This window comes from Lepidochelys kempii, chromosome 8 (assembly GCF_965140285.1).
Source record: "Lepidochelys kempii isolate rLepKem1 chromosome 8, rLepKem1.hap1, whole genome shotgun sequence".
In the NCBI taxonomy this organism is placed as follows: domain Eukaryota; kingdom Metazoa; phylum Chordata; order Testudines; family Cheloniidae; genus Lepidochelys; species Lepidochelys kempii.
The window spans coordinates 44563184-44578762 of record NC_136387.1 but is presented as its reverse complement, the minus strand read 5'-3'; the positions used below and the strand labels follow the sequence as shown (position 1 = coordinate 44578762).

General features: G+C 54.5%; 1 protein-coding gene across 3 annotated transcripts in view; it reads right to left on the bottom strand.

Moving 5' to 3' along the window:
* PDE4DIP (phosphodiesterase 4D interacting protein) overlaps positions 1-15579 on the bottom strand; it is a 150196-nt gene that overhangs the window by 90937 nt on the left and 43680 nt on the right. For all 3 annotated transcript variants that reach the window (XM_073356288.1, XM_073356295.2, XM_073356287.1), the window contains exon 5: positions 9002-9078. In XM_073356288.1, the coding sequence (XP_073212389.1) occupies positions 9002-9078 (77 nt within the window). The remainder of the gene's footprint in view (positions 1-9001; positions 9079-15579) is intronic.

Genomic DNA, 15579 nt, shown 5'->3' with positions numbered 1-15579 from the left:
GGGAGCCTGGGAAACACTCTTTCAGGGCAGGGAGATTAGCAGGATGCCTGATGCACTGAAAAGCAAATCTCTGTTAAACAAACTGTTTGGAACACAAGCCCACGGAGCTGCTCTTACAGGATCTAAGCCTGGACGTTATTTTTGGGTGCCTGAGGGTCCTTTGCCTGCGTTATTCAAAGAGCACGTCCAGTCATGGGGGAAAAAATTAGACCTGAATGTAAAAGACTCCTCTGTGTGATGCTGTGCAAAAACCACCTCCAACAGGGGCACGAGAGCAGCTCTCCTGCAGCTGAGCTCCCCTTGGACAGCTTCCCACCTCAACAGTGTTACCCCCGCACACCCCTCCATGCAACCTCATTGGTAGTTTTAATTCCACATGGATGCCTGCACTCTTCAGACTGAGCTACTGTCATCAGCGAATCTCCCTGTCTGTACAGCAGAGCACAGGCTCCTGGAAAGCAAGGCCTCCATCTCAGAGAATGAGATCCAAACTCTAACCCAGGAAACTGGCTGGGGTGTGCAGGGCCCTAGAGCAGGGCCCTAGAAGCACCAGCCAGGTCTCCCTGGACAGCCCTTCCAGGCGTCAAGAGCACGCTGCTCTCACAGCATCACCGTATCCTGCCTGACCCTAGAGGGATGGAGCAGGGCTCTCAAACAGCAGCACATCTCCCTCTGCAGGAGCCAGAGACATTCCCCCTTGGCTCCTCGCAGCTGAAGAAAAGCCCCCAACCCTCCCAGCAAGGGCAGGGGCGGGGGGAGAAGCCAGGAGTGTGCGCCCTGGGCTTCCCACCAGGCAGCTGCCCTTGGACCTCTTGGCCACCTGTCTTTGCTAGTGGGTGTAGTCCTTTGGCGAGCAGGCATCTGGTGGAACCAGTAAAGGTTACAGACTGAGATCTGGCCCATGTGTGGTGAACAAGGGGTTAAGACAAAGAGCGATAGCTCAAGTGAGGGGGAGGGGTCTATGGAGGTGCCACAGCCCCAGGGATCAGTCCTGTGCAATTTGACACGGGAGACCCAGATGGCACTGAATGGAGTCCGGCTGGGGCAGGGATAAGGCAGAGGCTAGAAACATGAGCTGACAATCAAAGCACAGCTTTGGCTGGCACAAGGCAGCTAATGCACCGATCGGGAAACGATCGATCGGTGGGAAGAGACCGCGGCTGAGCACAGAGAGCAGGGGAGAGGGCCGCAAGGGAGACTGAGGTCGCAATGCGATATGGCTCCAGAAAGCCAGCGCTGGAGACAGCCTGTCCCTCAGGACTCTGGCACCACCACACCCAGAACAGCACACCCGCCTCCAGGCCAGCCACCCCAGGACACGTCTCAGGTCTCCAACAGGCTTTGACTCGCAGGGGCTTACCCACTCCCTCCCTTCACAGCCACCCCGTTTTCCAGGCACTACTTCAAGCAGAGCTGGGGGTGGGGTGTCACACCTCCAGCCGTGGTGCAGACCTGCCCTATGGGGGTTAGTCTCCAGCTGCGAGGGGCTCCTAAGGCTGGGCACAAGGGGCGTTACCTGATGATGATCCAAGTGTTAGTGCTAACAGCTGGCGGGAGCCCCAATTCCAGCTGGACCGGAGAGGGCAGAGTGGGAAACCTCTCTGAACCGGCAGGAGGCCGGCCTAGCTGGCTTGCTCGCTGTAAGGCTCAGCACATTCTGCCACCCAGTCAAAGTATTTCCATTTTCAGAGCAAAGTAATCGTCGCTAATCAGATACTGTGAAAAATCTCCTTGATGTTCCTGCCTGGATGGTGTTTCTATCGCCCCCTTTTCCCCCCCTCCCCCACTGCTCTGCTTTGCCCACCCTGCACCCTTAGCTCCATCAACCCCCGTTCACTGATCTGATGCACCAGTCTCACACGTACCGCTCCAGCTGCCAATGCATGTCTACACTACGAAAGTACTCTGATTTTACAGAAGTCGATTTTTGGGAACAGATTGTATAAAGTTGAGTGCATGCGTTCACACGAAGCACATTAATTCGGCGGTGTGCGTCGTTGACATTCCGAGCGGTGCCCTGTGGGTAGCTATCCCACAGTTCCCGCAGTCCCCGCTGCCCATTGGAATTCTGGGCTGAGCTCCCAACGCCTGATGGGGCCAAAAATTTGTCACGGGTGGTTATGGGTAAATGTCATCAGTCAACCCTCCCTCCCTCCGTGAAAGCAGCAGCAGACAATCCTTTCACGCCCTTTTCCCTGGATTGCCCGAGCAGACACCAGAGCACGGCAAGCATGGAGCCCGTTCAGCTCACCGCAGCAGTTATGACCATTGTAAACACCTCGCGCATTATCGTTCAGTTTATGCAGAACCAGCACCTGAAAAACCCGGCAAGGAGGCGACAGCAGTGTGGTGACGAGGACATGAACACAGATTTCTCTAAAACCGCGGTCCCCAGCAATTTGGAGATCATGGTGTTACTGGGGCAGGCTCATGCCGTGGAACGCTGATTCTGGGCCCCGGGAAACAAGCACAAAGTGGTGGGACCGCATAGTGTTGCAGGTTTGGGATGATTCCCAGTGGCTCCAAAACTTTCGCATGTGTAAGGGCACTTTCATGGAACTTTGTGACTTGCTTTCCCCCTGCCCTGAAGCGCAAGAATACCAAGATGAGAGCAGCCCTCACAGTTCAGAAGCGAGTGGCAATAGCCCTGTGGAAGCTTGTAACTCCAAACAGATACCGGTCAGTCGGGAATCAATTTGGAGTGGGCAAACCTACTGTGGGGGCTGCTGTGATGCAAGCAGCCAACGCAATCATTGAGCTGCTGCTATCAAAGGTAGTGACTCTGGGAAATGTGCAGGTCATACTAGATGGCTTTGCTGCAATGGGATTCCCAAACTGTGGTGGGGCTATAGACGGAACGCATATCCCTATCTTGGGACCGGACCACCAGGGCAACCAGTACATAAACTGAAAGGGGTACTTTTCAATGGTGCTGCAAGCACTGGTGGATCACAAGTCCCCGGGCGATGCTCTGGAACTGCTCCCCATGAAGCCAGTCAGTACTCTGGGGCAGTCGCCTTTCTGTGAGCAGTCTGTCTTCAGGACACACAGCTCACACAGCTTCCACCTTCCTGGGTCTGACCTCGGAGCATTCAGCATCCTCTGCCCCTCCGTGCGCTTCCCACAGCAAGTCCACTCAGGTGGGGCTCCTGTGGAAGCCAGAGGGTCCTGCACCTCAACTTCGCAGTCAGATGTGACTCTCAGCCAGCCAGTAAAACAAAGGTTTATTAGATGACAGGAACATGGTCTAACACAGAGCTTGTAGGTGCAGAGAACAGGACACCTCAGCTGGGTCCATTTTTGGGGGCAGTGACCCAGACAACCACGTCTGCCCTTCACTCCATGTCCCAGCCAGCCCCCAACTGAAAAAACACTCCAGCCCCTCCTCCCCTGGGTTTTGTCCCTTTCCCGGGTCAGGAGGTCACCTGATTCCTTTGTTCTCCAACCCTTTAGCTCTCGCCTTGCAGGGGGGAAGGGCCCAGGCCATCAGTTGCCAGGAAACAGGGTGTTGGCCATTCTCTGTGTCCAGACCCCTGCACACACCTGCCCTCTAGGGCTCTGCAATGATCATACACCCTTACCCCACCAACTAGATACTTAAGAACTGCATAGGGGAAACTGAGGCACCCCCACACTATTCAGAGGAAACATTAAGAACAGTCCCACTTCGTCATACAAGGGACATTTCACCAACATCAACGTGGCATGGCCGGGAAAGGTTCATGACGCTCGCATCTTCAGGAACTCTGGTCTGTTTAAACGGCTGCAGGAAGGGATTTACTTCCCAGACCAGAAAATAACCTTTGGGGATGTTGAAATGCCTATAGTTATCCTTGGGGACCCAGCCTACCCCTTAATTCCCTGGCTCAAGAAGCCGTACACAGGCACCCTGGACAGTAGTAAGGAGCTGTTCAACTATAGGCTGAGCAAGTGCAGAATGGTGGTAGAATGTGCATTTGGACGTTTAAAGGGTCACAGGCGCAGTTTACTGACTTGCTCAGACCTCAGCGAAACCAACATTCCCATTGTTATTGCTGCTTGCTGTGTGCTCCACAATCTCTGTGAGAGTAATGGGGAGACGTTTATGGCAGGATGGGAAGTTGAGGCAAATCGCCTGGCCGCTGAATACGCGCAGCCAGACACCAGGGCAGTTAGAAGAGCACAGCAGGAAGCGCTGCACATCAGAGAAGCTTTGAAAACCAGTTTCATGACTGGCCAGGGTACTGTGTGACACTTCTGTTTGTTTCTCCTTGACGAAAACCTGCTCATTTGGGGGGGAAGGGGGGGTTGCCTCTAAATTCCTCTTAATGCCTCTAAAACTTGCCACCCGCCCTCCCCCCTTTGATCACAGCTTTCTTGCAAAGGAAATAAAGTCATTATCATTTAAAAAACATGTATTCTTTATTAACTGATTATAAAAATAGGGAGATAACTCACAAGGTAGCCCGGGTGGGGTGTGGGAGTTGGGTAGGAGGGAAGGAAACGGCCACTTTAAAACTTCTTGAATGACAGCCTTCCGTTGCTTGGGCTGTCCACTGGGGTGGAGTGGTTGGGTGCCCGGAGTCTCTCCCCCATGTCCTTGGGCGTCTGGGTGAGGAGGCTATGGAACTTGGGGAGGAGGGAGGGCAGTTAAACAGGGGCTGCAGCGGCAGTCTGTGATCCTGCTGCCATTCATGAACCTCCACCAGACCCCGGCGCATGTCTGTTTGATCCCGCAGTAGCCCCAGCGTTGCCTCATGCCTCCTCTGATCTTCCTGCCGCCACGTCTCCTCACGTTCATCGGCCACTTTCCTGTACTCTGCTGTTGTGTCCCTCCACACATTCTGCTGAGCTCTGTCAGTGCCGGACAACTGCATGAGCTCAGAGAACATTTCATTGTGCGTGCGTTTTTTTTGCCGCCTTATCTGAGATAGCCTTTGGGATGGAGGAGGGAGGCTTGAAACATTTGCAGCTGCTGGAGGAAAATAAGGGAGTGAAGTATTTAAAAAGATACATTTTATAGAACAATGGCTATACTCTTTCACGGTGGTCGCATTTTGCATCTTATAGTGAGGGCCTGCGGCTTTGGTGTTAGAGATCACACACGCAGTGCTGGGCAACAGAATTTGGCTTGCAGGCGGCCATGGTAAACCATAGTCTTTCGGCTTCTGCAACCGTCATAACAGCAGCGCCCTCCTCTCCCATACCAAGCAAAGCATGTTGAGTTGGCCATTTAGTGTTGCTGTTTTCCTGTTAATGTGCAGCAGCAGAAACCAAACTAACCCCCATCCCATCCAATTCTCTGGGATGATTGCTTTACCCCTCACCCCACCACGTGGCTGGTATCAGGGAAGATCCCTGCTAGCCAAACGCAAACAGCTCAACATCAATGCCCCCACCCCCATCCCCACCCCTGCCACACCACGTAGCTGACTGCGGGGAGGATTTCTTTTCAGCCACAGGCAAACAGCCCAGTAGGAACGGCCACCTCTGAATGTCCCCTTAATTAAATTCCCCTATTTCAACCAAGTTACCATGAACGATATCACTCTCCTGATGATAACACAGAGAGATAAAGAACAGATGTTGCTTGAATGCCAGCAAACACCGGGACCATACGCTGCCAGGCTTTGTCATGCAATGATACCAGATTATTTGCTACTAGCATGGCGTGGTAAAGTGTCCTACCATGGAGGACAGAATAAGGCTGCTCTCCCCAGAAATCTTCTGCAAAGGCTTTTAGAGTACCTCCAGGAGAGCTTCATGGAGATGTCCCTGGAGGATTTCCCTCCATCCCCAGACAAGTTAACAGACTTTTCCAGTAGCTGTACTGGCCATGAATGCATCCCAAGTCCTCAGGGCTACTTAATCATTAAAAAAACGCTTGCTTTTATAACATGTATTATATTTTAAAAGGTTCACTCACCAGAGGTCCCTTTTCCGGCTTCGTTGGGTTGGGAGGGTATTTCAGTCAGGGTGATAAAAAGATCTCGGGGAAAACGGTGTGCTGTGTGCTCCCCTCAAGCTCGTCCTCCTCCTCCTATTCTTCCCCATCCGCAAAATCCTCAGGCATGGCGGAGAGTATCCCATCATCGGAGTCCACGGACAGGGGTGGGGTAGTGGTGGCGCCCCCCCCTAGAATTGCATGCAGCTCAGCGTAGAAACGGCATGTCTGGGGCTCTGTCCCGGAGCGTACGTTTGATTCTTTGGTTTTCTGGTATGTTTCTCTGAGCTCCTTAAGTTTCACGCGGCACTATGTTGCGTCCCTGCTGTAGCCTCTGTCCCTCATGGCCTCAGAGATTTTTTGAAATGTTTTGGCATTTCGTCTTTTGGAACGGAGTTCTGATAGCACCAATTCCTCTCCCCATACAGCGATCAGATCCAATACCTCCCGTTCGGTCCATGCTGGAGCTCTTTTGCGATTCTGGGACTGCATGGTCATCTGTGCTGATGAGCTCGCCTGGCCAAACAGGAAATGGGATTCAAAAGTTCCCGGGGCTTTTCCTGTACACCTGGCCAGTGCATCTAAGTTGAGAGTGCTGTCCAGAGTGGTCATAATGGTGCACTGTGGGATAGCTCCCGGAGGCCAATACCTTTGAATTGCGTCCACGCTAACCCTAATTCAAAACAGCGATGTCAATTTCAGCGCTAATTCCCTCGTTGGGGAGGAGTACAGAAATCGGTTTTAAGAGCCCTTTATGTCGAAAAAAATGGCTTCGTTGTGAGGACGGGTGCAGGGTTAATTCGATTTAATGCTGCTAAATCTGACATAAACTCGTAGTGCAGACCAGGCCTGAGTTGCTATTAACTCTCCCCTCGAGTGCCGCAGGCCTGGCTCTCACTGCATAGAGCTTTACGCCCCAGGACAATGGAAAGGGCTTTCATCAGCTGGGAGGCAGAGCCAGGTCAGCGGGGAACCGGGGCTGTCCACCAGGATCCCTTTCCCTTCCCCTGTGCCCTGCTCCCACAGTGGTGGTGGGCTGGTGGCCCAATGCAGGGCCTAGGGGAGCGCTACGCTGAGAGTCTGCTGAGCAGGTGGCTCAGAAAGATCCACAAGGCACGTAGGCTCTGTCCTCGCAGGTGGGAGCCATGCTGGGGGGTGCTGTTGCTTCATGCAAAGAACGAGCATTCGGGCTGCACAACGGCATTATTTACGTTTTCCATTTGCACAGCTGGAACCAACAGCAGCCAGGGCCCGGAGGACAGTGTGGCCTGCCCTGCCCCGGCACTGCCATGCCTCCCAAGACGTAGGGTGACCACTGGGCCCCGCAGCCTTACACAGCACCAGCGGCTGCTCTGGGCACAGGACTGGGGAATGGTCTGGCTGCTGCACAGGAGGAGGGCAGAGAGCGGGTTGGAGCTGGGTTTGCTCGTCTCCCCCTCTCAGCATCATGCCCTGAACAAGGGCGGCAGGTTTGTAGAACGCTCAGAGCAACCCCCCCCCACCCCCGCCTAAGGCTCTGTGAGGGACTTTGGGTTGGGGGAGGAGGTCTGGGGTGCAGGCCCTGGGTTGGGGCAGGGAATTGGGGTGTAGGACGGTTGAGAGGTTGGGCTCTGGGATGGAGTCTGGGGTGCAGGCTCTGGGATGGAGTGTGGGTGCTGGGTGCAGGCTCCGGGCTGGGGCACAGGATGGGGGTGCAGGATGGGTGGAGGGGTGCAGGCTCTGGGAGGGAGTTTGGGGATGGGAGGGACTGCGGAGGGAGGGGATGCAGGCTCTGGAACGGAGTTTGGTTGTAGACTCTGGGCTGGGGTAAGGGGTGGGGGTGTCGGAGGGAGTTTGGGTGCAGGAGGGGGGTGTGGGATGGGGGTGGGGGTGCAGGCTCTGGGATGGAGTTTGGGTGCTGGGTGCAGGCTCTGAGCTGGGGCAGGGCCTGGGGGTGCAGGAAGGGGTGAAGGGTGCAGGCTCTGGGCTGGGGCAGGGCCTGGGAGTGCAGGAGGGAGTGAAGGGTGCAGGCTCTGGGAGGGCGTTTGGGTGCAGGAGGGGGTGTGTGGGAAGGGAGTGGGGGTGCAGGCTCTGGGACGGAGTTTGGGTGCTGGGTGCAGGCTCTGGGCTGGGGCACAGGGTGGGGTGCAGGATGGGAGGAGGGGTACAGGATGGGTAGAGGGGTGCACGCTCTGCGAGGGAGTGCGGAGGGCTGGGTGCAGGCTCTGGGACGGAGTTTGGGTGCTGGGTGCAGGCTCTGGGCTGGGGCACAGGGTGGGGTGCAGGATGGGTGGAGGGGTGCACGCTCTGGAAGGGAGTGCGGAGGGCTGGGTGCAGGCTCTGGGACGGAGTTTGGGTGCTGGGTGCAGGCTCTGGCCAAGGGCTGGGGGTGTAGGAGGGGGTGAGGGGTGCAAGCTCTGGGACAGAGTATGGGTGCAGGCTCTAGGCTGGGGGTGCAGGCTCTGGGAGGGAGTTTGGGGGCTGGAGAGCGGGTGTGGGCTCGGGGAGGGGACTGCCATCACATGTGGCTTCCTTCCTCCCCTGCTCCCCCTCGTCATAGCCTCACTGGGGCTGCCCTTTGCCCAGTGTTTGCAGGAGTGGTGGCGGGGGGTGGGGTGGGGGGTGGATCACAGGGTCAAACACTGCCGAAGCCCCAGCAGCTGCTCAGGTGAGTCAAGGAGGTCCACTCCAGATGTCTCCCGCCTGGTGCCAGGAGAGGGGAGGGGAGGGCTGCCAAGCACATGTGGGTGCCTCCTCCCCCTCCCGAGGTGCAGTAGCCGCGGCAGCTGCCTCAGCCTGCTGCTGGCGTTGCTCTTGTGCTGTGCTGTAGCTTTAGAGCAGCAGAGGCCAGGGAGAACCGCGCCGCTTTCACTCAGACAGGGGTGCTCCCAGGGCGGACGCTCTGGACTCGGGGCTGCTCCAGGCAGGGCCAGGGGAGAGACCCTGCTCCAAACATTGGTGGAGCAGGGCCTCCAGCCCTGAATATTGCTGGAGCCCGGGCACCACAAGGGAATATAACTCACCGCCCCCGGCCCTGAGGATGAGCACCTTTGCAGGGCTACAAGGCCTTGCCGGCTGCTTATGGACAGTGTCACTTACCAAGCCTTATCTAGGGCCTGCTGCTTCTCCTGGAGCTCTTGCTTCAGACTCTCCACTTCCACCTTCAGCTCGATGTTCTGGGAGGAGGAACAGACAGGCAGTTACCCTCACACCCCCGGTGCTCCCTGGCCCTGCCACTTAACCTCCAACCCTGCCCAGGGCCTAGGGACCCCCAGCTCCCATCCCTTCCTGCACACAGAATCATAGAATATCAGGGCTGGAAGGGACCTCAGGAGGTCATCTAGTCCAACCCCCTGCTCAAAGCAGGACCAATCCCCAACTAAATCATACCAGCCAGGGCTTTGTCAAACTGGGCCTTAAAAACCTCTGAAGAAGGAGATTCCACCACCTCCCTAGAAAACAAATTCCAGTGCTTCACCACCCTCCTAGTGAAAAAGTTTTTCCTAGTTTCCAACCTAAACCTCCCCCACCCCCCAACTTGAGACCATTATTCCTTGTTCTGTCATCTGCTGAGCCATTTACTCCGTCCCACATGTAAGCAGTTCCTGTCAGAGATGCTCCATCACCCTGGTACTGGACAGCCAGGTCACCCGCAGAGCAAAGGCCCTGGGTTAAGCATCTCCTCTCAGCCCTTTGTCTCCCAGCCACAGAAGCTGGTTGCCTGGAGGAGAGGTTCTCCCCTGCAAGTCTCCTGGCTACCAGACACAGCCGCTGGGAGCCTATAACAAATCATAGAATCATAGAATATCAGGGTTGGAAGGGACCTCAGGAGGTCATCTAGTCCAACCCCCTGCTCAAAGCAGGACCAATCCCCAATTAAATCATCCCAGCCAGGGCTTTGTCAAACCTGACCTTAAAAACTTCTAAGGAAGGAGATTCTACCACCTCCCTAGGTAACGCATTCCAGTGTTTCACCACCCTCCTAGTGAAAAAGTTTATCCTAATATCCAACCTCAACCTCCCCCACTGCAACTTGAGACCATTACTCCTTGTCCTGTCCTCTTCTACCACTGAGAATAGTCTAGAACCATCCTCTCTGGAACCACCTCTCAGGTAGTTGAAAGCAGCTATCAAATCCCCCCTCATTCTTCTCTTCCGCAGACTAAACAATCCCAGTTCCCTCAGCCTCTCCTCAGAAGTCACGTGTTCCAGACCCCTAATCATTTTTGTTGCCCTTCGCTGGACTCTCTCCAATTTATCCACATCCTTCTTGTAGTGTGGGGCCCAAAACTGGACACAGTACTCCAGATGAGGCCTCACCAATGTCGAATAGAGGGGGACGATCACGTCCCTCGATCTGCTCGCTATGCCCCTACTTATACAGCCCAAAATGCCATTGGCCTTCTTGGCAACAAGGGCACACTGCTGACTCATATCCAGCTTCTCGTCCACTGTCACCCCTAGGTCCTTTTCCGCAGAACTGCTGCCTAGCCATTCAGTCCCTAGTCTGTAGCTATGCATTGGGTTCTTCCGTCCTAAGTGCAGGACTCTGCACTTATCCTTATTGAACCTCATCAGATTTCTTTTGGCCCAATCCTCCAATTTGTCTAGGTCCCTCTGTATCCTATCCCTGCCCTCCAGCGTATCTACCACTCCTCCTAGTTTAGTATCATCCGCAAATTTGCTGAGAGTGCAATCCACACCATCCTCCAGATCATTTATGAAGATATTGAACAAAACCGGCCTCAGGACCGACCCTGGGGCACTCCACTTCACACCGGCTGCCAACTAGACATGGAGCCATTGATCACTACCCGTTGAGCCCGACAATCTAGCCAACTTTCTACCCACCTTATAGTGCATTCATCCAGCCCATACTTCTTTAACTTGCTGACAAGAATACTGTGGGAGACCGTGTCAAAAGCTTTGCTAAAGTCAAGAAACAATACATCCACTGCTTTCCCTTCATCCACAGAACCAGTAATCTCATCATAGAAGGCGATTAGATTAGTCAGGCATGATCTTCCTTTGGTGAATCCATGCTGACTGTTCCTGATCACTTTCCTCTCATGTAAGTGCTTCAGGATTGATTCTTTGAGGACCTGCTCCATGATTTTTCCAGGGACAGAGGTGAGGCTGACTGGCCTGTAGTTCCCAGGATCCTCCTTCTTCCCTTTTTTAAAGATTGGCACTACATTAGCCTTTTTCCAGTCATCTGGGACTTCCCCCGTTCGCCACGAGTTTTCAAAGATAATGGCCAACGGCTCTGCAATCACAGCCGCCAATTCTTTAGCACTCTCGGATGCAACTCGTCCGGCCCCATGGACTTGTGCACGTCCAGCTTTTCTAAATAGTCCCTAACCACCTCTTTCTCCACAGAGGGCTGGCCATCTACTCCCCATGCTGTGATGCCCAGCGCAGCAGTCTGGGAGCTGACCTTGTTCGTGAAGACAGAGGCAAAAAAAGCATTGACTTCATTAGCTTTTTCCACATCCTCTGTCTCTAGGTTGCCTCCCTCATTCAGTAAGGGGCCCACACTTTCCTTGGCTTTCTTCTTGTTGCCAACATACCTGAAGAAACCCTTCTTGTTACTCTTGACATCTCTTGCTAGCTGCAGCTCCAGGTGTGATTTGGCCCTCATGATTTCATTCCTACACGCCCAAGCAATATTTTTATACTCTTCCCTGGTCATATGTCCAACCTTCCACTTCTTGTAAGCTTCCTTTTTATGTTTAAGATCCGCTAGGATTTTACCGTTAAGCCAAGCTGGTCGCCTGCCATATTTATTATTCTTTCGACACATCGGGATGGTTTGTCCCTGTAACCTCAACAGGGATTCCTTGAAATACAGCCAGCTCTCCCGGACTCCTTTCCCCTTCATGTTAGTCCCCCAGGGGATCCTACCCATCCGTTCCCTGAGGGAGTCGAAGTCTGCTTTCCTGAAGTCCAGGGTCCGTATCCTGCTGCTTACCTTTCTTCCCTGTGTCAGGATCCTGAACTCAACCAACTCATGGTCACTGCCTCCCAAATTCCCATCCACTTTTGCTTCCCCCACTAATTCTTCCCAGTTTGTGAGCAGCAGGTCAAGAAAAGCTCCCCCCCAGTTGGCTCCTCTTGCACTTGCACCAGGAAATTGTCCCCCACGTTTTCCAAAAACTTCCTGGATTGTCTATGCACCACTGTATTGCTCTCCCAGCAGATATCAGGAAAATTAAAGCACCCATGAGAACCAGGGCGTGCGATCTAGTAGCTTGTGCGAGTTGCCAGAAGAAAGCCTCATCCACCTCATCCCCCTGGTCCGGTGGTCTATAGCAGACTCCCACCACTACATCACTCTTGTTGCTCACACTTCTAAACTTAATCCAGAGACACTCAGGTTTTTCTGCAGTTTCATACCGGAGCTCTGAGCAGTCATACTGCTCCCTTACATACAGTGCTACTCCCCCACCTTTTCTGCCCTGCCTGTCCTTCCTGAACAGTTTATAACCATCCATGACAGTACTCCAGTCATGTGAGTTATCCCACCAAGTCTCTGTTATTCCAATCACGTCATAATTCCTTGACATCACCAGGACCTCCAGTTCTCCCTGCTTGTTTCCAAGGCTTTGTGCATTTGTATAGAAGCACTTGAGATAACCTGCTGATCGCCCTTCATTCTCAGTATGAGGCAGGAGCCCTCCCCTCACAGACGTTTCTGCCTGTGCTTCCTCCCGGTATCCCGCTTTCCCACTTACCTCAGGGCTTTGGTCTCCTTCCCCCGATGAACCTAGTTTAAAGCCCTCCTCACTAGGTTAGCCAGCCTGCTCGCAAAGATGCTCTTCCCTCTCTTCGTAAGGTGGAGCCCGTCTCTGCCCAGCACTCCTGCTTCATGGAACACCATCCCATGGTCAAAGAATCCAAAGTCTTCTCTCCGACACCACCTGCGTAGCCATTCATTGACTTCCACGATTCGACGGTCCCTACCCAGGCCTTTTCCTTCCCCGGGGAGGATGGACGAGAACACCACTTGCGCCTCAAACTCCTTTATCCTTCTTCCCAGAGCCATGTAGTCCGCAGTGATCCGCTCAAGGTCATTCTTGGCAGTATCATTGGTGCCCACGTGGAGAAGCAGGAAGGGGTAGCGATCCAAGGGCTTGGTGAGTCTCGGCAGTCTCTCCGTCACATCGCGAATCTTAGCCCCTGGCAAGCAGCAGACTTCTTGGTTTTTCCGGTCAGGGCGGCAGATAGATGACTCAGTCCCCCAGAGGAGAGAGTCCCCGACCACCACCACTCGCCTCCTTCTCTTGGGAGTGGTGGTCGTGGAACCCCCAACCTCAGGACAGTGCATCTCATGCCTTCCAACCAGCGGAGTCTCCTTCTGCTTTCTCCCCCCAGACCTTCCCACCAAATCTCCCACTTTCTTCCTTGGCTGGTCCCACGGAGGCTGCTTTGGGGTTTGTCCAAATCCAGCAAACCAGCAATCCCAAAACGCTGACTTTTCCAGCACCCCAGCTGGCTCTTCAAGACCAAAACATCTCTGCAAGCATTTATACCAGGCTCCTTGCTACCTCCGCTGAGCAGCTAACCCCACCACCACATGGGCCTGATCCAATACAACTATACCCACTGACTTTGAGAGGCCTGGATCAGGCCCCCTCTAGGTAAAATAGGGCCTAGTGTCTCCCCATCCCCAGCAGCTGGGCTGTTGTCCCCAGCACAGCTGTCTCCAGAAATGGAAGCTGAAGGAGTAAGTTTCATGTTTACTACAAAGCAGCAAAACCTGTGGTCTAAACACCAAGTGAGCAGTTTCTGCTGCACCTAGCTACGCTGACTGCACCTGGATCCCCTGCAAGAAGGGTGGACAGCTGCTGTCGCTCTCCTGCCCAGCCCTGGAAGGAGCTCCGTCCGCACCCCCGCTCCCGGCGAGTGGGTCAGACTTCTTCGGGGGTTGGACAGGAGACCAGTATGGTGGCTGCAGGTGACTCAGTATGCAGCACTCTTCCCCTGAGTCAGAGCGTCCTGTAGCATGGTGCTAGGTGGCTCTGTTCAGCCAGAGGGCTGGCTTTAACAAGAGACAGCACACAAAACTCTTTCCATTTATGGTCACGGGGGGGTTGGTTGTTTTTCTTATAGCCAGGGGAAGGGGTGAACCCCAGCATCCTGGCCAGGCTCCAATAGGGACCCTTATGTCCTGCTTCCCTAAATCCACCCAGCAATTCTCACTCGATCAGGGGTCCTCAGGACAATTTTTTTGGTGGCCTCAGAGGGCAGCCATCAACTCTTGCTGGTGGCAGCTCTCACACTTTTTCCTAAAATACTTAATTAGCTTTAGGAAAAACAAATAAATACGCACGTGTACACGTCCAAATCATTGTAGTTTATTTATTGCTCGCGAGTAAGTGTGCTGTGAAAAGTGATACTTGTATGTTTGTTAATATCACTTTTCACAGCAGTCTTACAAGCTAGCAGTAAACATCTCACTTTTCACAACAGACTTACTCAGCCCCAGCAAGCCTGGGGACAAATTAAGCCCTGGATGCGGGGTCGGGATAGGCAGCAGGGGCCAGGGGCGATGGAATTGGGAGGGGCTGGAGGAGACAATGCGGGGCCAGGGCCCGAAGCCCCGCAGCCGGAGCCCGAAGCTCCGTGGCTGGGGAATGGGGATGGAGCCTGAAGCCACACGGGCAGAGCCCGGGGCCCGCTAACATGCAGCCAGAGCCTAAAACCCTGTGGCCAGAGCCTGCTGCACTGCCACCCCAGGGGTGAAGCCCAGAGCCTGAGCCCCACTGCCTCCAGCATTGTGCCCACCTGTCTCCAGAGGGGGGGCAGGTCCCAACCCCTGCTTGCAGCCCCAGCAGCCAACACCCAGGCAGTTGATCCAGGGGATCAACAAAGAAGGGGAGTGGCCGCTGCCTTTCCCCCACCCCCAATCACAGCCCAGGAGACTGTGGCCACAAGAAAAGCTCATGGTGGCTGCATGCAGCCACAGTGGCCACATCTGAGAAATGCTGCACTAGACACCTCAGTGCCTCACTTTTGAAGATGGAGATTTGTCTGGGACACCTCCCCTCCCCATGCCAGACCCACATGGTCCCAGATGAGCTGGACAGGCTGGTTACAAGAGACAGAAGGTGCAGGACAGAAAAAGGGCCCTGCAGTGCGCTGGGAGCAGCCTGCCCCATTGGGTGTCTGTGCTGTTTAGTTAATTTCCTCCCACAGGGGCAGGTCCCTACATTCCCTGGAAGTGAAGCTCCCCTTGTTACCTGCAGTTCCCGCGGCTCTGTTCTCTCCAGTCCCTCCTCTCATAGTGCCTCATCCTGCCCTGCTCCCACCTGTTCCCTGCAGCTGCACCCCGGGCCCTGCGCCCTGGAGCTGGTGTGGTGCATACAGCGAAAGACTTGACATTCTCATGGATTCTAGGCATAGCTGGGGGGAGAACATGGGGGTGCAGTGCACTAGCTGGCATGGAACTATGCTACTTGGTCTTGGAACGGGGTCTGGAAAGGGGACAGGAAGAGGGAGTCGGGGAGAGGTTTTGATAAGTGCTTTGCATGGATTAATGCGTACAACGCATCCACACCCCTCCAGTGACTGGGGAGAATCCAGAGAAGGGGCCCAGACTGCACTGTCAGCCTGACTTTCCACCCATTCACACCACAACAAATTTTTTCAAGGTGCTACGTGACCCAGTTGCTTTT